The 23,719-nt window shown below is 42.8% G+C and overlaps 1 protein-coding gene across 6 annotated transcripts in view; it reads right to left on the bottom strand.

Moving 5' to 3' along the window:
* LOC125267842 (mediator of RNA polymerase II transcription subunit 13-like) overlaps positions 1 to 23,719 on the bottom strand; it is a 45,820-nt gene that overhangs the window by 3,197 nt on the left and 18,904 nt on the right. For 2 of the 6 annotated variants that reach the window (XM_048189855.1, XM_048189860.1), the window contains exons 3-29: positions 22,379 to 22,463; positions 20,059 to 20,142; positions 19,637 to 19,782; positions 19,360 to 19,545; positions 19,139 to 19,276; positions 17,750 to 17,894; positions 17,579 to 17,647; positions 14,715 to 15,260; positions 13,570 to 13,759; positions 12,762 to 12,840; positions 12,562 to 12,680; positions 11,847 to 11,946; positions 11,555 to 11,769; positions 11,050 to 11,207; positions 9,909 to 10,762; positions 9,003 to 9,182; positions 8,669 to 8,892; positions 8,036 to 8,222; positions 7,007 to 7,250; positions 5,959 to 6,202; positions 5,691 to 5,879; positions 5,033 to 5,256; positions 4,824 to 4,966; positions 4,597 to 4,755; positions 2,611 to 2,775; positions 2,162 to 2,319; positions 1,923 to 2,084 (exon numbers count right to left, since the gene is read on the bottom strand). In XM_048189855.1, the coding sequence (XP_048045812.1) occupies positions 1,923 to 2,084; positions 2,162 to 2,319; positions 2,611 to 2,775; positions 4,597 to 4,755; positions 4,824 to 4,966; positions 5,033 to 5,256; positions 5,691 to 5,879; positions 5,959 to 6,202; positions 7,007 to 7,250; positions 8,036 to 8,222; positions 8,669 to 8,892; positions 9,003 to 9,182; positions 9,909 to 10,762; positions 11,050 to 11,207; positions 11,555 to 11,769; positions 11,847 to 11,946; positions 12,562 to 12,680; positions 12,762 to 12,840; positions 13,570 to 13,759; positions 14,715 to 15,260; positions 17,579 to 17,647; positions 17,750 to 17,894; positions 19,139 to 19,276; positions 19,360 to 19,545; positions 19,637 to 19,782; positions 20,059 to 20,142; positions 22,379 to 22,463 (5,393 nt within the window). The remainder of the gene's footprint in view (positions 1 to 1,922; positions 2,085 to 2,161; positions 2,320 to 2,610; positions 2,776 to 4,596; positions 4,756 to 4,823; positions 4,967 to 5,032; positions 5,257 to 5,690; positions 5,880 to 5,958; positions 6,203 to 7,006; positions 7,251 to 8,035; positions 8,223 to 8,668; positions 8,893 to 9,002; positions 9,183 to 9,908; positions 10,763 to 11,049; positions 11,208 to 11,554; positions 11,770 to 11,846; positions 11,947 to 12,561; positions 12,681 to 12,761; positions 12,841 to 13,569; positions 13,760 to 14,714; positions 15,261 to 17,578; positions 17,648 to 17,749; positions 17,895 to 19,138; positions 19,277 to 19,359; positions 19,546 to 19,636; positions 19,783 to 20,058; positions 20,143 to 22,378; positions 22,464 to 23,719) is intronic. The other 4 variants (XM_048189858.1, XM_048189859.1, XM_048189857.1 and 1 more) reach the window with 4 other exon arrangements.

Below are 23,719 nucleotides of genomic sequence, written 5' to 3'. Positions count from 1 at the left end.
CAACTTTCAGTATTACATATATCATCGAGGTGGAGAAAAGTACACAACCCTGCAGACAACAGTAAATGCCGTTATCGCTGTTTTCCATGTTTGTGAAGTAAATATGTTTACACAGCTTTTTAAAAATGCCGGATGCCAGTGTTCTTCAACGTATTCTTACGTCATATACTTGCTGGTTTAGACCTTGCTCAAAAGCAGGAGCTAATTTAGTTCCCCCAAAAGGAGTTCCTAGAACTAAAATCGTTCCTCGTTCCTGCGGTGCAAACACGCCAAAATCTGGGTACTTCAGCTAATAGTTCTAGGAACTATGAAAAGGTTCCTCCAGTGCGAAAGCCCCTTCTGTGTCTGATTTAAGGTGGGCAGAATACTAGATCTAGTGAGCCATAACTGACAAAAATAACTGTCATTTTAACCCTTCTGGTCAATTACAGCTTTAACTTGCCGAAGCTGGTAAATGACCATGGTATAAATGGTATAATCCATGGCTAGCTGTGCATTAATCCATTTGAATGCACCCCACTTCGCGTCAGGTGTTTCTTTGCCTCCACATCATGCATTAAAATCATTTAAAGCACAGCTAGCCGTGGATTATTCCTTACATAAATGAGTCCTTGATTATGATTTCACTTATTTAACTTTAGTTAGTGTGTAATGTTGCCGTTTGAGCATAAACAACATCTGCAAAGTTACAACGCTCAAAGTTCAAAGCAAAGGGAGATATTTTCTTTTACAAAATTCGCTTTTTAAGGACTACAACAAACGGCTGGTAGGGACTACAACAAGCTTCTGCCCGGGTTAGTGACATCACAAACGCCATAAACCCCGCCCCCGGGAACACACAATAAAGGGGGCGGGGCCATGTTGGGCTGCTTTAGAGAAGAGGAAGAGTTGTTGTAGTAGAGTGTTGTTGTCATGCCGTTATTTTACGCCGGACACCAGATCATCTGTCTGAGCGATGCTTTTAAGGCGGTACACTGTTACTGACAATCATCATTTTGGCTGCGTGAGATTCTCCAGCTTTGTTGATGCTTGATCAACTCAAGCGTGAGATGTTAAAGCTCCGCCCTCTTCTGGAAAGGGGGCCGGGAGCAGCAGCTCATTTGCAGTTAAAGGTGCTAAAGAGGATGTTTTGTTTTATACATTTTTGCAATATTACTTGAAACTGTCTGTACTAACTGATAAAAGACTATTTATTAGGTGCACTGAAAGGAATAATATTAATATACATCATCCGTGCACGAGGTAGGGCCTTAAAAACATCAGCCAATCGTTTGGCCCTCTGGCTTGTCAATCACTGCCGTGACGTTCCTTGTGAGAGACGAGCGCGGCTGCGCGATCTAGTAACTTTCCACACTCCACAGGCGCCGCATGCAATGTTTTTGTCAGGAGACAGGAGTAACAACTGCAGATTATGAGTTACCTGCGGTGAGTCCGACATAATGAATTCACTAACACGATACAGCGAATGCCGGTGGTAAACACTTGTGTTCCAATACTCGTGCACGAGTTTTGGGAGGCGTTCCCTCGAAATTCTTACGCATGTGCTCATTTCAAAAACTCAGTAACAGTCTTTGGTTTCTCAGTCGACGAAAAGATCCTCTTTAGCACCTTTAAATGGACACACACAAAAACAGCCAAATAGGGGGCAAATTTGACAAGCTATAATAAATGATCTGTGGGGTATTTTGAGCTGAAACTTCACAGACACATTCTGGAGACACCAGAGACTTATATTACATCTTGTGAAAGGGGCATTATAGGTCCCCTTTAAACCCCACATGTGTGAGAAAGGCAAAATAACTACAGCTGAAAATCAGTTCACATCCATCCTTTTCTTGCTAGATTTGCAAACATCTGACATTACAGAACATGTTGTTGATAGTGAGTGACAGACATGCTGTCAGTTGACAGGCAGCCGGTACCTTAAGGAAGAGCGGACACTGATGCTGCGCTTGCGGGCAGGAGGCCCAGAACCAGTGCGGCAGCCCGTCAGCCGGAGCCGTGGACACGTAGTATCCCAGAGCCAGCGGCTGCTGTTTCAGCTCCTCTGGAGCGTCCCGGGACAGCAGACGCTCACTCTGACTCTGCAAACACATCAAACACACAGTTTCACACAAGCCCGGAGCGACGTGGAGGAGCAGAGCGTGCATTTGGGACTCACCCGTGTGTGATGGAAGTGAGAGCCGGTGCTGGGGGACCCTGGGGACGGGACGGGGGACACGCTGGGTGACGGGTGCAGCGTTCCTGTGAGCAGCATCATGTCATCGTGGCCGATGTCACTCTCCAGCTCATCGGGGAAGGGCAAACCGAACATGTCATCTACACACGGACAGACAGACACATTAAACGGTATGTAATATAGAGAAAATCTCAATGTATGTGTAAATGTGCGCTGTGCCTTGGTGACATATTGCTTGTGTGTTCAGGCTTTCTTGGGTAATAAATCTGATTAAATTCGATTTGATATGTGGGAGTGATGGTGCTTTATATTTGTAGGAGTCTCTTGACCCTATTCATGCTGCAGCCAGATGAACACCCACTGAGTGAACAGAGAACACATGTCTGCGCCCTCTAGTGTTGTGAGGGTTGTATGTGATGGTGTTGCCGTACCAGGGTTGTCTTCAGTCGGGTAGGTGCTCGGCGCCACCTGTGTGGTGGATGAGGTGGGAAACACCAGGATGTGTGTACAGGACGCATCCTGAGGAGTGTTGAGCTGAGACGTCTGCAGGTTTAGAGCGGTGCTGCGGCCGAATACTGAGCCCATCGTCACTGCGTCTGTGCAAACACACACACACACACAAAAACACAAATTCAACAATTAATTTTAATAGCAATGGGCAAAAATGCATCTAAGCTGCAGTGAACTCTTGTCACCATTGTAAATATACATGGACTAAAAGAGCACCTATTCTGTATTTTCACGCTTTCTTTAGTGTGTAATATTGCTGTTTGAGCATGAAAAGCTCTGCAATGTTCCAAATTCCCTCCAGCAGGAGTTATTCTCTATATCAGTAGATCAGAAGGGCTGAAATTCAGATATGCTAATGGAGTTTGGTTTCTGACCAATCACAGCAGACTGGGCCATCTGCCCAATCAGAGCAGAGAAGGCTCTCGGAAAGGCGGGGTTTAGAGAGATCGAATTCTTGATCGAACTGTTTTTGTTGAAAAGGCTTTGTAAGTTGAGGTGCGTTCACGCGGCCTCGTAATTCCTGTAGTTATGAGATTCCTGCTTGTAAAAAGCTTTTAGAGTTCGTAATTACAGCTTGTAAGCTGGGAGTTTTCTGAAAGCTCGCAGATGTACCACGTGGCCGCTGTACCACCTGACCGCTGTAGATTCATTTAGGCGTTGCTAGTGTGGTGCCATGGAAACGCATTATTCCCAATTCAAGGACCAAAAGGACGTGAACAGCTCCGAATATAACGTCACGTGTTGTTATCTCAAGATTCCGGTAAATACGAAGTGGCGTGAATGCAGCATTGGTTGTTGTTATTGCTATTGGTTACAGCCGTAACTTAGTCCCGCCCCCAGAGTTTGACGCAATTTGTCACGTTCCGCTTTAATGCTGTGGAGGGCTCGCGTGTATTCAAGCCATAGATGAGTGTGCGCAACTTTGAAAGTAAGTTTAAATTTCACATATACCGTCTTAAACTTTGTTTATAGTGATATTTGTTGTATTCTGTGTTTAAACGTTCTGATGTTGAAGGTATCCGTGTTTCCGGGAAGCTAATGCTAGCGGTATAACAGTGTTCACTGAATTCGCACGTGTGTTCCGACGCGCGCTGCACAAGTTAAATATTGATGAACGAATCATATTTTCCTTATTTTTACTTTAGTGTTTACACTGTACAAATGCCATTAAGCCTTATATATGTGTATTGTGAAGATTACACTGAATTGAGTAGTTATAAGAAAATGATTACGTGTACATGAATAGTCATAAACATATACATTTAATATAGTGTTTACCATTTATATTTCTGTTTTTATTATAGAAACCAATAGGGGTGTAACAATATATATTGTGACACGATATCGCAATACAAAAATGCAACAATATCGTATCAGAGATAGTGACACGTATTGTGTATAGTTTACACAATACGTTGTTTTAGTGTCACTACTTCATTGAACTACTATATATAATGTTGAATATAATCTATAAAAATGCAATGGGGGAATATTTGTGGGTCCTGATAATGCCAAATGTCTTGTGTTACCAGTAAAAAGTGCCCTTCATTATTTTAAATATATCTAGTCAGTGACAGATTGCAAACATATTTACCTAAAATAAATCTGTGTTTCAGTGTTAAAATCATGAATATTTTTATTCTGGTGTCAACATTGTCCTATGCATTGGGTTACCAGCACCAAGTCCAAGCCTATTCATTTCCACTCCCAATATAATACCAAATTTAGCATTTTAAGCAACAGTACATGTTTTGTTGTCCTTTTAACATATGTCTTGGAGTATCACAATAATATCGTATTGTGAGTTAAAATTAAAACAGCATAATAGGGGCACTTTAACTCCCCATCTTTATGCAAGTGAATGATGTCTGAAATTGAAGCATTCGGACTGAAGTGCACATTTTCACCTGGCATCACCACAAAAGATCCCTGCGGCTCCATGGAAACCAGGCAGGCACTGAGAATGGAGGGCGAATCAGCAGCGGACAAACCACACATACGACATGCCTCCCGCAGCTGACGGCCAATCGAATGCAGCGAATGCTCGCCCAGCAGCACACTCCAGTCTGAGAGAGAAAGAGAGAGTTTAATAAACTGATGATCTTTGTTGAAAATATTAAACAAGCTGACAAACCTTTCAGTTCCCCGTGGCCCAGTCTTCCTAAACGACCAATCACGATCCTCCACGGCAGTGTGGTCATCTGAATAATGCCTACGCACCATTCCCATAACTTTTGGAGGCCAATTTTCCGAGGAGAGAACTTTGGCCGCCGAGCTCTGTGAGAAATTAGAGATTTTATAGACTGGAACTGAAATGGATGAACTCAAATGAACAGGCGTTACCTGTTGGGCACATCGATGTTGATGACGCAGGTCTCCAGCAGCTCCCCCTGCTGGTCTGTGCAGGACACCAGGATCCAGCGCTGGTCATGTGACAGACAGTATCCCACAAACAACACATTACAGCGTGAAGGAGCATCCGAACATACGTCACCCGCCTCAGACGGTTTGCTGCGCGTCGGAGCCAGGATGAAAGGGGGGGAATACAGACGCACGGCACCGGGACTCTGGGAAATAGAGCGGAGAAATCATTTATTCAACACAAATCAGACAAAGTAGACAAATGAAATGAAACTATGTTATATATACATTACAGTTACAAAATTTGGGGTTAGTAAGATTTCTTTATGGTTTTCAAAGAAATTCTCACCAAGGCTGCATTTATTCGATCAAAAATACAGTAAAACATTAAAAATGTGAAATATTATATTAATATTTGTGAATATATAGTAAAATGCAATTTATTCCTGTGATCAAAGCTGAATTTTCAGCATCATTACTGCAGTCTTCAGTGTCACATGATCCTTTAGAAATCATTCTAACATGGTGATTTGCTGCTCAATAAATATTTTGCAGTCCAGATAGCTCTGTTCATTATGACCAGAGTGATTTAACACAACCCACTCCCATGCAATCAAGACACAGTATAGTGAAGTGTGACCTCTGGGCTCCTAAGCGCTGACTGTACTGTGGCCGCGGGGCCGAATCCAGTGAGGGACCTGATGTGCGTCTGTGTGGGTAACAGGCGGCGGCTTTGTGAGTACGTGGAGAAGGCCAGCGATCGCAGCTGCTGCAGGTACACAGGACTGTCTCCGCTGGCTGGCTGCAACAGATACTGACACGGCAACACCTGCCAATCAAAGTTAACAACTGAGACACCATCACTGATTCATGAGCTGAAGTGAAAGGAGTGTTAGGATGAGCCTGACCTGCAGCACCAGCGCTGGCCGAATGCTCTCTGGCAGCTCGCTCAGCATGTCCGTGTAGCAGCGCAGCAGTGCTAAAAGCCATGTGCTGCCCGCATCCATGCTGTCCCCGCCCTCTTCGTCCCCTAACCCCGCCCCCGAACATAGGAAGGAATCCAACAGATAAAGCACAATCACGGGTGGGTGGGCGTGGCTGTCTGCTGACTCCGCCTCTGTTGGAATGCCAATCCGTTCCCTCTCTGCTGAGCTACAACAACAATGACATTAATCACCAAATGCAATAATTAATAACTAAAAATATTAATAAAAAAAGGATGACTAGATGATTAAAATATATATCACAAATCACACATTATTATCTGTTCACTTAAAAAGGATTCTGCTGAGCCACCTCAGGTACGCTTGATTCTTAAATGTGAAGATTTTTTATGTTACATTCTCACAACCAAGTTTATTGTTCACTGCCTACTATTAGTCTGCCATTAATGGGTTTATCTTGACCAAAAGTGTAAACATTGAGACCCCCAGGCAGTGTTGCCAAGTCTGTGGTTTTCCTGCGGAATTGGGCTACATTCACACTGTTACCGCGGGATGTTTTTCATGTCCGCGGGTTGAAGTGGCCCCAAATAGCGTGATATTTAGCACCTGGAATGCGAATTTTACCGGGAAACCCCACCAAAAATGTGGATTTTACCCCCCAGAACTTGATTTTTATTGGGGGACAATGGGGACAACCCCCTTGTCAAACTCGTTCAAATCCTTACACTTGCCCATTTTTCCTGCATCAACTTTGAGGACAAAATGTTTACTTGCTGCCTAATATATCCCATAATGTTATGCCTGATCGATGTGTGTGTGTGTGTGTGTATATATATATATATATATATATATATATATATAAAAATTTCATAACCCATTAAATGCAACAGTCAAATCTATAAAGCATGCAGTATGCTAGGAATTATATCAGTGGAGAGTTATGGACACACATGAATTGCAGCGGATCACACAGATTGATGTTCTGAGACCAGTGAAAGTTGTGTTGTCTCACCTTTCAGCGCTCTCTGCTGATGGTGTGGTGTTTGAGTCGCCCGTAACTCCTTGTCCTGCTTCTGTGCTGATGGACTGGGATGTGGTACCACCCGTAGGGTTAGGGGTGTTTCCTGAGTGTCCGTCTCCATCAGCGGCAGTAGGCTGTTGGGTGGATGTTGGCGGGGCGAGAGGAACAGAAGCAGGTGGAGGCTTTGGGGGAAGGAGGAGGCTGCTGTCCAGCGTCAGGGCAGAGAGCTGCGGCACTGAAAAAGAGCAATGTCACTTAAAAACTACATCGTGTAGACCTTGCGATTTCACCAATTTTTCGTCAAATTGCCAGACAGCCTTCTGTGTGAACGCAAGCTGGAAAACTCAAACTCAAAAAAACGTTCCATGAATGACGCTATAAATAATGTTTTTGTGCGTTATAAGAACATTATTAAATACTTGATAACTTAGAACAAACTTATTAATGTTACTAGAAGAGCATTTGTTCATAACTTTAAGAGAACCTTGCCAGAACTAAAATTCTGAGAATGTTCCCTGTTAGCTCTAACCCTAACCAAACACAAACAAGCTAATCAAGGTGTTGAGAATTACTTGCAAATTACAGACAAGTGGGTTAAACTAGGATTGGTACTAAAGCCTGCAGGACACTGTCTTTCCAGGACAGGAGCTGAAGATGGATCAGTCCTGTAATGCTTCTGTGAACAAGAGCCAGAGCAGATACTGTGTAGCGTGTCATAGTGAGAACACTAGTTAAAGTTTGATATAAATTAACAATTGCCATAAAAGGGAGCAATACTGGAGCCAGGGAGCTGCTCACCATCTGTGCAGAATGTGAAATGAATCACGAGTTAATGTGTAGTTAATGGTTGAGTTATATTTGTTTGACAAGAATATTGCTCCGGCACCAACAGAAGACATTGATCCAGGAACACATCCTACTTGGTTAAATCACGGCCACCTTTATGGTACAGAGCATCGCCACAATCATTGGTGATTCACTCCAATGAAACAGGAACAGAATAACAGGAGGGGTTCCTACCAAGTGTGTGTCTGCAGGTGTGTGTGTAGAGTTTGAGTTTGTTGAGATTTTCCTTCTGATGTTGTCCAGCGCAGAGCCCTGAGAACCACTGATCATCTGTCTCCTCCTCACACTCCACTGATCCCACTGGGACAATCCCGTCTCTGGACACCAGCGCCAGCGGACGGTGCTTCCCCAGCCGACACGCCTGTGTGAAAGACACAGTTTGCTTTCTAATGCATTGATGCATTTGATTGGACAACAAATTGTAGACAAACATGAATGCAATATGAGTCCTCAATATTTCCCAAAACAAAAATTGTCAGCTTTTAAGAGTTGTCTTGCAGAGTTTAACTCCAACCCTAATCACACACCTGAACCAGCTAATCAAGGTCTTCAGGATTACTAGAAAATTCCAGGTAGGTGAGTTGAGACAAGTCGGGCTAAACCCTGCAGGACATTGGCCCAACAGGAGCAGCATTGGACACCCCTGATCCAAGCATGGGACAGGGCCCAGTGTGAAGTAGCGGAAACAGGGTCCCCCTCAGCCTGCTCGCTGTGGGGCCCCCTCAAGCACAGGGCCCGGTGTGGTCACACAAGAACCCATAAGGGACATGTCTAGCAGTTCAGAACATGTGAGTGATAATGATGTACCTCATAGACAGCGCTGAGATCTTGGAAGAAAGCTTTGGTGCCACTGAGCAGGGCGTCACTATTGGGACACAGTACTAGGAAGGCCACATCCCTCTGACCTCCGTACGGCTCGAGGAGAAACTTCTCCCAGAAGGGAAGAGCAAGTGGAGACAGAGAAAGAAAATCTCTATCATATCCCAGTAGCACACTGGGGATCGGCAGCGGCTCTGGGGATTCCTCGGAACCTGACCAGAAACATGTTTAGTCGTTTAAAAATTTGAATTACAAAATTTTTTACAAATATGGAGATTAGTTGTAAAGAAGATCTGTTGTGTTGTGAGGAGTGTAGTCTCACCATATGAACCTCGTCCAGCCATTTTGTGGAATTGCTGCCATGTGAGAGGACCCTGAACATGCTGGATGTTCTCCCAGCTCCGGCCCGTCCTCTTCTTCTGGATCGCATCCTGCAGGAATGGCTGGAGAGACAGCAGCATCCGCACCACATCTTGAGATGACAGTTTGCTGATGTCCAACACTGAAGACATGCAAGGAGAACAGCTGCATCAATAAGACATTGCACAATCCTGTGGGATGGGCAACTCTGGTCCTGGATGAGCACTGTCCTACAGAGTTCAAGCTCCATCCCTAATCAAACACACCTGAAAAATCTAACCTAAGTCTTGAGGATTGCTTGAAAATTATGGGCACTGTGGGCAATTATTGACAACTCATCACAAGAATGCTGGGGTGTTCAGAGGGGTTGCCAGGTCATTAACATGTTCTAGGAGGTTTTTGGTGTGTTGCTACATAGTTGCGAGAGGAGGGATGGACGATTCCGGTCCTGGAGTTGTACTTTTATCTGTTGTGTTTGACTAGGGAAGGAGCTCAACTTTGCAGTGTATTTCTGGGACCGGAGTTGCCTGTCCCTGAGTGTTCTTTGTGGTTGCAAGAGCATTGATATGTGTGGTCTTTTTAGCATGAGGCTCTGCAATTGCAAGAGTGCTCTGGGTGTTTGCTAGGGTGTTGTGGGTGATTGCCGGGACACTTTGCAAAGTGGTTGCTAGCATGTTGTTATGTGGTTGCTAGGGTATTCTCAGTAGTTCTTATGTGGTTGCATTTTTTTCTGGGTGTTTAATTGCTTGATTTGCAGCTGCTATGACTTTGCTGAGATCTTCTGAGTTAGGGTTATCAATAATGCATAATATTCTGCTCTCTAGATACTATACATCCAGAGTCCCTACAGCCATTTAGTAACTCTTACCGTTGGTCTGTGGCCAGACGTGTAGTGCACTACTCCTCACTGTAGCTTGTTCCACCTTCCCTCCAGCTGCATTGTCCACATACTGCAGTCCCTGCACCAGCGCGTTATAACACTCCACACATGCATCACTGCTGTCCGCCCACAGCCTGTCCATTGCCCAGCTCTGCAACAGCGCCCCCTGGCGGCCGTGGCAGGAACAGCCGGGTGATCTGTTCAGGGATGTCAGGGACATGATTGGCTGAGAGCACTGCTCCTGTAGCAGAGAAATTACTTCGGAGGGCGTCTGTTGTTCCTGAACTCTTCCGCCAGGAGGGTCTCGCCTGCACAGTGCCAGTCTCCTCTCTGCCGCTTGGCCCACCTCAGAGCCACGGCCAAATATGTCCAGCTCATCCTCCAGAAAGAGGCCCGCCCCGTGCGCCAGCTTTCGGTTTACGATCGCACTGAAGCCGCACATGCATCGATACTGGTCCTCACAGGTGGAGTCTGGGATATAGACACCAACATCCGCCCCTTTAACATTCATGTTACAGGCACATATGCAGCAGCTGTCAAAGTTGCGGTCTTTGAAAATATTCAGTACTGAGTCGGACAGCAGCAGTATAACGTAGAGACTGTGCGCCTCGGGCAGCAGTGCTCCCGATACAGACAGCTCGACCGAGCTGAGCGGAACGCTGGTGGAGGGGGTTGACGCTGGTGAGCTGAGCTCAGTGCCATCCTGTCTGACGCAGCCCTGGCCGCCGCGGGGGGTACGAGGGGTCGGCACAGAGAAGCGAGAGGTGGCCGGGGAAGGCAGGACACCTGCGGCTGTGCCAGTGGCCATGGGAGTGTAGTCCTGCTCCAGAAGAGCACCACTGCTGAAAAACATTCATGTGAGAGACTGTTGCTCAGGTGGCATTTAGCATTAAAAAAATAATTTTTAGGACCATTAAGATGCATTTTCATAGCAACTAAGCACATTTTCTTCCACATACTCTTTACGGTAATGTGAAATAAATACATCTTAACTGGAAAGTTTAATTGTATGCATACATGATGGTAGCATTTGTTGTACTCAATTGTGTTGATTTTTTTTTTTAAAGATTGGCTGCCTTTTCATGCGATTCACTCATCAAATTTTGAGAAATTGGACATTTGGACTTACATGCCGAAAGGATTTTGAGAGGTCAGGCAGTACTGCTCCATCTTGGTCATATCAGCCCAGGACGGTCTGTAGTAGCAGTGCTCTGGGATTTTAAGAGCAGGCAAACACTGGCTGGGTAAGGAACGCAGTGGGGCATACATGGAGCAACCAATCAGCAGCTGGACAGAGGACATATGGGACACAAATGAATAATCATAGATGTTTCCACAAAATAAGTGAACTTTTGATTTCTTATTCTCCCCATGTATTTTCCCTTATCACTATGTTTTCAATCAAATCATTGTTAAAGTTCATTAGTGTCAGAATTCAGACATAAATGAATTCCCAAAGAAAGAATTAGAATTAGCCACTGAAACAGAAAACACTGCTCAGACATGGATAACCCTAACCTAAAGTATTAAACCTAACCTAAGTCTGCTCTACGGTGTGTATTTAGTTTGCTGCGAAAAAATATAATGTAATACAAATAAAGATGGTGCACACTGAGCTAAACATTCAGACGTACATCCTCGGCTTTGGTGCAGGTCATGTCTTCCTCCACTTCCATCTTGAAGTCGGCGAGCTGGTTGTTGGACTGAGAGCTGCCGGACTGATCCTGACCCACTGAGGGGCCGACCGGCTCGTGGCTGGGTGTGTCGCGGTACGTCATGATGGGAGAGAAGGCCGCGTGCTGCTCTAGAGACGGAGGTGTGGGGAACATGCGCTGGAGCTCTGCTACTGCTGAGAAGACACACCATAGACTGTTAGGGATGATGGTTCTCCTGGTATCTGCTGACCTGTAGTGTCGTTGGACTTACTTGAGGGGTACGGTGCTGCAGCTCTCCCCTCGACTCCTAGTGGGCGCTCCTCCACTGTGACAGCCCCAGTCCTGGATGACTGCTGGTTCGGAAATGTGCTCTGGCATGGTTTATATGGAGAAACATTTATGAATCATGCAACATTTGAGACATTTCATAGTACTGATAGGCCAAACAATAGCCAGGGCAGCATTTCCTCAAAACATCGTAATCCTAAGTAAACCAACGAGAACGTTGGTTTCAAAAATCTACTTACGATGCTTTTGGGAAACACACCCTCGTACATATGTGGCAAAAACTACTAATCGCTCTCTGTCTCTCTCTCTCCATATATATATATATATATATATATATATATATATATATATATAATATAATATAATATGTATTGAAAAGTGCATATGGTAAAATATTTATTAGACATTAAACACGATATATTTAGCATTTATATATAGTAGTTGAATAAACCTGAATCAGTAAACCTCTAGTCTTAGTCTTATAAGACTGTACAGGGAGATATAAAAACACGTTTACTCATTGAAATCAGATGATTTCCTATTAAGACAGCAGAATGTGTGGTAATCTCAATATGGCTCTACTGTTATGTTGTCACGAGCAGTCGAGATGTTTACTATAGATCGGTGATGGACAGGTTTGTCTATTTCAGCCACTTTAGTGACTTCCACAATACTTTCAGTCATTATAAGCTTCTCACCGCTAGTTCATCCTCCTCTCCAAAGATGTTCTCCAGGTGAGAGATGAGCACAATGAGATCTTTCTCTCTGGTCAAGGGAGGATTCACTGTGTCATCTGATTCATCTGGATTTGACTCTTCTGAACAGGACAGACAGTTTGAGTGACATCATATTTTGTCAGTTATTTTCCATATGTCTCATTGACTGAGTGTGTACTGACCTGAATGTGGGGATGAACTAAAGATGGACATGGCATCTTTCCCCTCAGGAACCACGCTGTTCCCATTCACTTCCTCGGCCTGCATGACACGACACAAACAGTGTTACAGAGAACTGAATCACATGAAGCAAAAAGCTTTTCAAAATCTACAAGCTTCAATCTGATTTGCTGGCTTCACACACTCTGTGATGCACAGGTTTATCTCAGTCTGCTGCGATACAAAGTCATGTTTCCAAGAACTACAATGGATATAAAAAGTCTACACACCCCTGTTAATATAAGACAGGAGTGTACTACTTCACATGAGCTTGAAGATTAGCTAATTCTGAACACAGCCACATAGCTAATTATAAAAGGGTGTGCACACTTCTGCAGTTAGGTTATTTTAATTTTTTTTTTTATGCATCACATTGGTTTTCAGTGGCATTGCATACATCACAAAAACACACTGTTTTAACAGGGGCGTGTAGAATTTTATATCCATTGTAGTTGCTTGTTTGTGCACTGAATCTCATTCAGGGTTTTGTTTTAGCCACTTTGTGGCAAGTCAATGAGCATACAGGATGTAAATTCTGATCACATCTGCTCACATTTCTTGGGTGTTTTTATCTTTGGCTATGCCATTATTGAAATCACCACATTGTCTTACACAACTCTATTAACATTTCCAGAGTTATCCACTTTTAAGCAGAAAACTGGCCTTATTCTGGCCTTGATTCTGGGCCAGAATAAACTGCAGCATTTAGTTATCGTACGCTAAACATTATCGTACACTCTTTTAACAAGTGTCATGCCAAGGCATGCCAACCTTAGATTTGCGGTTGGGGTCTCGGCTCAGTCCTTTCAGCTTTTTGGTGGCAGGGAAGCTGTACTCAGTGTCTCCCTCTTTAAAGTCATACGGATCATCAGTGGGATCTTCCGCTCCAGCCTGTGTCGGTATGTCCTTCCTCACGTGCTCCTCTGAGATCTTCAATCTCTTCTGCATCTGAGTGAACAGCCTGAGAGGAAGTTCATTTCAGCGTGTTGATGTTGTGAGCCTGTGTAAGTGTGTGTGTTTGTGTCTGAGAAAACTGTCCAGAAAAATACCACCTATTACATCTAGCCATGCAAGTGGGGGAGAGGGCGGGGCAACCTGTCACTCACATGAGATCCTCCAATAGCAAACCACAACCATCCCATCAATTCCCCACGGACAAAATCAAGCCCCGCCCTACATTTGTTCATGTCCCAGAAGCAGTTTCATTTGGATATACGTCACAACAGGTAAGAAAAGACTAGTGTAACTTCTGTTTCATGCAAACTTTAAAGGATTAGTTCACTTTAAAATGAAAGTTACTCAAAGCTTTACTCACCCTTAAGCCATCCTAGATGTATATGACTTTCTACTTTCAGATGAACACAATCGGAGATATATTAATAAATATCCTGACGCATCCAAGATTTATAATGGCAGTGAATGGGACCAACGAGTTAGGAAGCTCAAGAAAGTGCATCCATTCATTTTAAACGTACTCCACGCGGCTCCGGGGGGTTAATAAATGCCTTCTGAAGTGAAACAATGCGTTTGTGTAAGAAAAACATCCTTATTTAACAAGTTAAATGTCTAGCTTCAATAGCTATGTCTAACTGAAATGTCTAGCTTCCGTATTCAACTTAGGAAAAAGCGTTGCATCTGCTGCGTAGGACGTAGCATAAACATTTTGAACTGCAAGAAGGTGTTACACTTTCTTCCTAAGTTAAATACGGAAGGCGGTCTGGCAGATGCTAGATATTTTACTTATTTAACTTGTTAAATATGGATATTTTTCTTACACAAATGCATCGCTTTCCTTCAGATGGTCTTTATTAACCCCCCCAAAGCCTGGGGTCATTTTCATTTTGAAGTGAACACATCCTTTAACTTCATCGCACTTGTTAAGTATGTACATGCTCATGCTTGACTTCTGTTGGTACCTCTTGAGAGCGGCTCCGTCATTCTCCGGCAGATTCTCCTCTGAGTTGCAGCAAAGATCCAGAGGTCTAAATTCCATCTTGTCTGTTGTGGGAATCTTGTAGCTTCGCCACCATTCCCTGGTGGTGTCCTTTGTGCCCAGAGGCGCCCTGTACCGCATGCTCTCACTCGCCTCCACACGCGTGAGTCCTGACGGCCCCTCCAGACAGTCGGAGAGGCCCACAGGGGCCTCGTGGTCCCGTGGATGGGGGCTCAGTGTGGGCGGCAGTGGCGATACGGGAGAATGAACGAGTGACTCTGGGGCTTTTCTAGTGGCAGACGGCGGTTTGGAGTATTTGCAGTCTGATAAGGGAGCATCCAGAGGCATCAGGACGAGCTCAGGCCCGGAGGAGAGCCGCGGATCCGCAGAAACACGGTGGTGGAAAGGCATCTGAGACACACGTTTGGGGCCCTTCTCGAGTTTCTCTGGCTTTTCGACTGCTTTGTGTTTTTGGGTGGAGGGTGGAGGGATGGAGGCGGTTGTGGCGTTCATCTGCTGCTGCTTCACCCTACACCATCAAATACGCAGAACACAAACTAACAGTTCAGCAGACGGTAAAGCATGTTAACTGTCAAGAATCGTGTTTGCACTGTGTTAGTTATGATGAAAGCATTCATGAGAGAGCAGAGATGAGATCTCCGCATGTTCCCTTAACATTCACATAACCAAGAAAAAAACTTTTTTTTAATATTTAAAAAAAAACTGGATATTTTGAACGTTCAGAGAACATTCTGAAATAACGTTTTCATGATTACAGGGTTAGTTCACCTAAAAATGAAAATTCTGTCTTTAAGTACTCACCCCTGTGTCATTCCACATCTGAAAGACCTTCATTCATCTTCAGAACACAAATGAAGATCTTTTGATGAAATCCAAGAGGTTTCTTCCCCCCCCCCATAGAGATCCAAACCAACTAATACTTTCAAGCCCCAAAAAGGCAGTAAAGACATCATTAAAGTAATCAATGTGACTGTTACGTTTTGTGTTTGTTCATGTTTAGAGTTTGCTTTTGAGCTCCTTTTCTGTTCTGGGGTGTGTTTCCTGAAAGCATCGTTAGCCAACTATGGTCGTAAGTCCCATTGAACTCTGTTGGTAACAACAGAACTTGCGACCATAGTTCGCTTTGGTGCACCCCTGTTCATGTCTGTTTCTAGGTTGGTTTTCTTGTTCTGCTAATTAGTCCTGTCATCCTCTGTTTCCTTGCCTGATAGTCCCCTAGTTTAAAAATGGTTTCATTAAGTTGTCACAGGTGTTTCATGTTTCTTTGATTGGATTGTTCAGTCTATTTAAGCCCTGTGTGTCTCCCAGTTCATTGTCAGTTCTAAGTCATTACTATGTTGGTTGTTCAGTTCATGTTCCTGCGATTCCTTTGTGTTTTGTGAAGATTTAACTTTGTTCTTGAAATTAAAGGTCCTGTTTTTCGTGTTTTTTTTTTAAGCTTTGATTGTGTTTATAGTGTGCAATATAACATGTGTTCATGTTTCGCGTGTAAAAAAACACAGTATTTTTCACATAATTTACTTATCTGTATACCGCTGTTTCCACTGTCATAAAAACGGGCTGATGACTTCCTTGTTCTATGAAGTCCCTCCTTCAGAAATACGTAACGAGTTCTGATTGTGCCAGCGGTTCCTGTGTTGTGATTCGAAAGCAGCTAAGCGAACCTTGCCCGGAAAGGTCACGCCTCTTACCATAACGTGGAGATGCACGCGCTCAGTGTTATTGTAAACATGTCTTTAATTTTACCCTATCAATTTGAGCCGGAATCAGACCCGGTGATTGGACTGCGGGATGAAAATAACAGCGTTTCGACAACATGGCGACAAACACACTCTACAAACGCAACTCTTGTGTATTCCTGTGGGCGGAGGTTAGTCAAAAAACTGTTTTAGTGACGTCATTAAAGAAGGAAGTAGAGGGATGTAGTCCAAACTGGCCGTTCGATGTAGGCGACTTCTGTTAAATAAAATATCTCGCTTGGCATTGAACTTTGAGCTTTAAAACTTTACAGATTTTATTAATACTCTAACAACAACATTACACACTAACTAAAGTTTGAAACATGGGATCACGAAGAACGGGACCTTTAAAGTAATAGCTGCTGCACTTAGATCCTTTATCCATCATTATTTCCTGCAACCGATCGTGACAGACTCCAGTGGTTTAACCTCAATTTTATGAAGAGACACAAGTGCTTTGTTTGCTCAAAAAACATAATTTACCACTTTATTTACGAAAACGTTGTTGAAGAGAGCTCCACGACGCATGCATGTTGTGTTCACGCGAGAGCTGACATTGTTGCGTTAATGCTTTGGAAAATATTTTTTTTGCAAATAAAGTGAGATGGTCCTCACTGCAGAACACGAGATCCAGATCCAACTCCTCCCACTTTACATATACTTAAACTTACCCATCTTCACCGCCTGGATCTGGATCCTGGATCCTGGATCTCGTGTTCTGCAGTGAGGAGCTATTGAATAGTGGTAAATTATGTTTTTTGGTTTTTGGTTTTTTGCACAAACAAAGCACTTCATAAAATTGAGGTTAAACCACTGGAGTCACATGGAGAACTTTAATGTCTTTCCTACCTTTCTGGACCTTGAAATTGGAAGTTGCATTGGATCTCTATGGAGGGACAGAAAGCTCTCAGACGTCATCAAAAATATCTTCATTTGTGTCAAAGATGAATGAAAGTCTTATGGATTTGGAACGACATGAGGACGAGTAATTAATGACAGAATTTAAATTTTTGGGTGAACTAACCCTTTAATGAGACCGTCAGTGAAACTTCCTAGAATGGAGAAATGCGTGGCTGAAGAGACTCACCTGTAGCAGCTGCAGGAAACTCTCTCTCTCGGGCTGGAAAAGCCCCAGACGCCGTCGGACCGAGTGCTGCTGGATCACACATTAGTGCATTAACAGACCAATCAATCTGAACAGAAATCATTTCTCACGTTCACAAACAAACATCAGAGGCTCGTGTCATGCAGTGCTCACTTGCGCTGAAGTGGATCGACATAACATTCCCTACAGGCCTCATGGAGCATCTGATTCATGAGCTTCCTCCCAGAATGCTTTGGGCTGGAGTTTGGGACATTCTCTTGGCTAGACATACAGACGGTCGTCTGATAGCCAGCATCTCCTGGAAACAGATAACACACGCTTCACTTAATTCAACTAGTGAATCCAGAACAACTGCTAAATGTCAAGATCATCAGGATTCTGAAGACACTGTTGACATGAACTACTAACAAGAGACTAACTGCAAATTACTCATCAGTCACATGACAGTACTCCAGCTTCTTTAGTAACCAGCTCAAATAAAGATGGCCGGGCATTGCTATTTCGTAACACTGTGTCTAGACCGGACAAGGAGAATAGAACCCATTATAATCAGTGATAGTGATGCACACTGGATGTGGCATGATGCAACACAACACAACAAAACGTCACTTCTATTATGAAGGACAAATAGACTTGCAGTGGTCTGCTATATGACTCGATAATGGTCGCATCCAGTTCAAACACAGTGCAGCATCACAATCTGTAGTTCAGATTCTGGTGTGCTGATATATGTGTGCAGCCCAACTTACCACTGCATGTGCAACTGTCAAAACCCATTAATTACATATTACTTAACAATTAGATAAATATCATGTGCCTCAACAAGTAAAGTCATAACATAATGATACATTTTCAAATTATTTAAATAACGATTATTTAAAGCAGACAACTGGAAGTTGGCTTCAACCCATTGTGGTAATTAACACATTAACTTACACTTTTAGTTAATAAAATATGTTATTAAGGAATTAATACATTATGACACATTTAATTAATAACAATTTATATATTACTTAATCTATTAATCATATAGAAACTTTATTAGTAATCATTAATTAATGGTTTAGTTCTTCATGAGTCATACATAAAACATGATTATCTGTGCATTAGTTAAGCATGAATTAATGCATATTAGTGCACCCGTATTGTAAAGTGTTACCGATATCTTTTATGATGGATGGATGCACTTTTTTGGGCTCTCATCTTATCCTCCATTCACTGCCATTATAAAGCTTGGAAGAGCCAGGACATTATTTAATATAACTCTGATTGTGTTCATCTAAAAGAAGAAAGTCATATACACCTAGGATGGCTTGAGGGTCATTGCATTGTCAATACAAGATCTTGACCAAAAAATGATGCACCTCTCAATGGAAATAAATGTTGTGATGTTATTTCCATCAAGAGGTTCATCAGTTTTTAGTCAATATCTTGTATTGACATTGCAAGAGTCAAGCACTCGGTAAAGTCTCCTCCAGCTTTACTAATTTATTAAAAAACACTGACAGACTTAACAGGATCCTGAAGATGGATCCTTATTACCTGAGCAGGACTGTCCCGGTGAGCCGGGGGGTGTGAGGGGCGTCCCGCAGCTGGACGGGTCTCTGACTGAACCCTGCACAGGTGCGTCACTCTGAGCCACGAGCACTAAGGCTTCTGGGTAAACCATCCGTACTCCTCCTGAACACACACAGACGGACGGATGTGAGGTCTCACACCAACCCCAACACACAATCACACCACTGTTGTTGTAAAGCACTGACCTACAATGACCTCGAATGCAGCGTAACCCTGAGGGTCAAAGGTCAGGTCGGCATCCGTCCCTTTGTGTTTCAGCACCACGGGGTAGAAATGACTCCAGTCCTCCATGATTTTATGCACCGCAGGGTCGTTCATCTTAAAGGCACGACCCGTCAGTGTCCCGCAAAGGCCGTACGGACTCAACACCACTGCAACACACACACAGGTGAGGGTCATTGGCACATTTATAATGCGGTTTGATTGAGCAGTGCATGCAGTAGAGAAGCTGACGGAACGCACCCTTCAGCGAGCGGCTGCCGCTCCGGACCAGACGCATGTGATCCTCCGTGACGCGGTGCAGCGGCTGATGCTGCGACACCTCCACGCTGCAACACACGCTGCTCAAGCCATGCAGGAAGAACGAGAAGCAGCACGACAGGTGCTCACTGCACACACACACAAAAACACTCTAAAGTTCAGCTAATTGCAATATAAATTTACGTGGAATTAAGTGCCTGAAAACATTACTTAAATATATTCTTTTAAACTATACTATTTCTATAATAAGTATGCTCAAGTGTAGTTCTTTTTTCACACTCTCTCTAACACTCATCTGTCGCGCGTCTGCTGTTACTCCCACTTTCACAATCAAACATGTTCAGAGTTTCTCTCCTGCAGTCACACATGAAGAAATAAAGATAAAGATGCTGTTGGACGCTCACCTGCTGCTGACGGGCTTCTCCTCCACCATGTGCGGCTTGACAAACCACTTCCCAATGCGAACAAAATCTTTATCCATCAAACATCTGTAAATCAAACACAGAAGTCAATCTGAGAGCAATTACAGTCACAGATGTAAAAATTAATTAAACAAGAAACAACAATGGAAGAGACAGTCTGAGTCTCTAATCAGTCACTCATCTCAGCGCATACAGTATGAACATATGCAGTCTAAACATGCACAGTATGAATGTGTGTGTACTCATACTCATATGCGTGTACAGTACAACCGTGCATACAGTATGGACATGTACAGTATGAACATGTGTACAGTATAAGCATGTACAGTATGAATGTGTGTACAGTATCAACGTGTGCATACAGTATGAACATGTGCAGTATATGTGTACAGTATGACCGTTCAGTTTGAATGTGCTTACAGTATGAACATGTACAGTACAAACGCACATACAGTATGAATGCAGAATGCACATGTACAGTATGAATGTATAGGTACAGTATAAGCATGTACATTATGAACATGTACAGTATGAAAAAGTACAGTATGAACATGTACAGTATAAATGTGTGTACAGTAAGCATGTACAGTATGACTGTGTACAGTATGAATGTGTGTACAGTATAAGCGTATACAATATGAATATGTGAAACATATGAATGTGTGCATACAGTACGAATATATGCAGTATAAACGTACAGAATGAATGTGTGAACTCATACTCATATAAGCATGTACAGTACAACCATGCATACAGTATGAACATGTGAAACATATGAACGTACAGTATGAATGTGTGCATACAGCATGAATATATGCAGTATAAACATGTACAGTATGAATGTGTACTCATATGCATGTACAGTACAACCGTGCATATAGTATGGACATGTACAGTATGAACGTGTGTACAGTATAAGCATGTACAGTATGAATCTGTGTACAGTATGAACGTGCAGTATATGTATACAGTATGAACGTTCAGTATGAATGTGCTTACAGTATGAACATGTACAGTACGAACGCGCATTCAGTATGAATGCAGAATGCACATGTACATTATGAATGTATAGGTACAGTATAAGCATGTACATTATGAACATGTACAGTATGAAAAAGTAAAGTATGAACATGTACAGTATAAATGTGTGTACAGTAAGCATGTACAGTATGACTGTGTACAGTATGAATGTGTGTACAGTATAAGCATATACAATATGAATATGTGAAACATATGAATGTGTGCATACAGTACGCATATATGCAGTATAAACATGTGCAGTATGAATGTGTACTCATATGCATGTACAGTACAACCGTGCATATAGTATGAACATGTACAGTATGAATGTGTGCATACAGGATGAACGTTGAGTATGAATGTGCATTCAGTATGAACATGTACAGTACGAACATGCATGCAGTATTAATGTGAATAATGAACATGTACAGTATGAATGTATATGTACAGTATAAGCATGTACAGTACGAACATGTTCATACAGTATAAGCATGTACAGTATTAATGTGTGTACAGTATGAACAAGTACAGTATGACTGTGCGTACAGCATAAGTGTGTACAGTATGAGCATGTACATTATGAACGTGTACTGTGTAAGCGTGTACAATATGAACATGTGAAACGTAAGAACGTATAGTATGAATGTGTGCATACAGTACGAATATATGCAGTATAAACGTACAGAATGAATGTGTGAACTCATACTCATATAAGCATGTACAGTATAACCGTGTATACAGTATGAACATGTGAAACATATGAACATGTACAGTATGAATGAGTGCATACAGTATGAACGTTCGGTATGAATGTGCATACGGTATGAAAATGTACAGTACGAACGTGCATACAGTATGAATGTTCATAATTAACACGTACAGTATGAATGTATATGTACGTATAAGCATGTACATTATGAACATGTACAGTACAAACATGCATACAGTATGAACATGTACAGTAGGAATGTGTGTACAGTATAAGCGTGTACAATATGAATATGTGAAATGTATGAGCGTGCAGTATGAATGTGTGAACTCATACTCATAAGCATGTACAGTACAACCATGCATACAGTATGAACATGTGAAACGTACGAACGTACAGTATGAATGTGCGCATTCAGCTTGAATATATGCAGTATAAACATACAGTATGAATGTGTGAACTCATACTCATGCATTTACAGTACAACCGTGCATACAGTATGAACAAGTACAGTACAAACGTGTGCATATAATATGTGTACAGTATGGATGTGTGTACAGTATGAACACATACCTCTCCAGCAGATTGTGAATGGCCTTGAAAAGCAGCGTCCGACACTCATACGACAGGCCACATTCCCACAATCCCTCCTCCACCACTGTAAGACAATCCCACATTACAACAGTTAATCAACACTATCTTTACAGTTACACAATACACACACACACACAATTAGTGTGTGGAGTATTCATTAGCACTTTCCATTATTTCTAGAGAAATGTGCTCATGTGTGAAACTGGACAAACTAGAACAAAAGAAGAGTTGCAGCAAAAAATAATATGTGAATGCTCCCAAACCAGAGGAAAGGCACATGATGGAGCCAATGACCATGTACTGACCAGTAGGTGGCGCTGTCACCCCACTGCACCTGTACACCACTGCCAATGACATGCACATCAGTGAATGACTGCAAAGATAAAGCCTCAGTTGACCAGGATGGTCTCGAGATGATCCACTTTTGCTGAAGTTCTGAGAAAAGTGTTGTGAATTTGATGGGAAAAATGGTCTGATTTGGCTGAGTGGAAACTGAAGCCACAAAGTGAAGCTGCCAACTTCAGCAGCTCACCATGAGGAGAAAGACTGACTGAGATTGAGACTCTCTGATGGGCTGCACAGACTCAATGACAGAAGAACAGATGCAAACCAGCCAAGCAGCTCATACAAGCACATGCTGTGATCTTCAGCTTTGTTGATGTTTTACTGCAGAGTGAATGAAATATCCTTACTCGCCAGAATTCCCTTGTAACCATGGCAACACAGCCGGAGAACACACACACACACACACACACACACACACACAGTCTGTGGCTCTTTATTGGTTTGAATGGAGACAGACAGATGAGCAGCACTGACAGTCTGTACATGCAGTTCACACACGTGATGAGACGTGTCTCATTTGATGGCATGTGATACACGTTCAACTCTATAAACAGCGTTTGTATCATAATGCCAATTCAAGCAGAAAATAGTTTCTCCATCCTGTCTGTTATGTATTTATTCTTCAAAGGCAGTGAATGTAGTTGTAATTGATCTGCTCAGCTGGAATGTGCAGCTCGTGCTTTTGTTCAAAGTCTCTTTCTGCATTGTGTTTCTTTTCATGGACATGACACGAAATACGGTATGTAACTTCATACAGATCAGATCAGTAAGTCACACTAGTCTGATGTGAACACTGTAATGTTTGAGTTTGGTGACTTCTGAAACAGTGTGTATTGTGTTTACATGGGGAAGGGCACAAGGGCTCAGTTGAGTTTATTTAGTGCAGTGAGAGACTTAAAGCCTGAAATGCTGTTGACAGAGCTTGCATTGAACTTTAGTACTTTCACTTAAGTATGATCTCACATGGCCAGTAGA

This window comes from Megalobrama amblycephala, linkage group LG4 (genome assembly GCF_018812025.1).
Source record: "Megalobrama amblycephala isolate DHTTF-2021 linkage group LG4, ASM1881202v1, whole genome shotgun sequence".
NCBI lineage: Eukaryota > Metazoa > Chordata > Actinopteri > Cypriniformes > Xenocyprididae > Megalobrama > Megalobrama amblycephala.
This window is presented reverse-complemented; position numbering and strand designations above follow the sequence as displayed.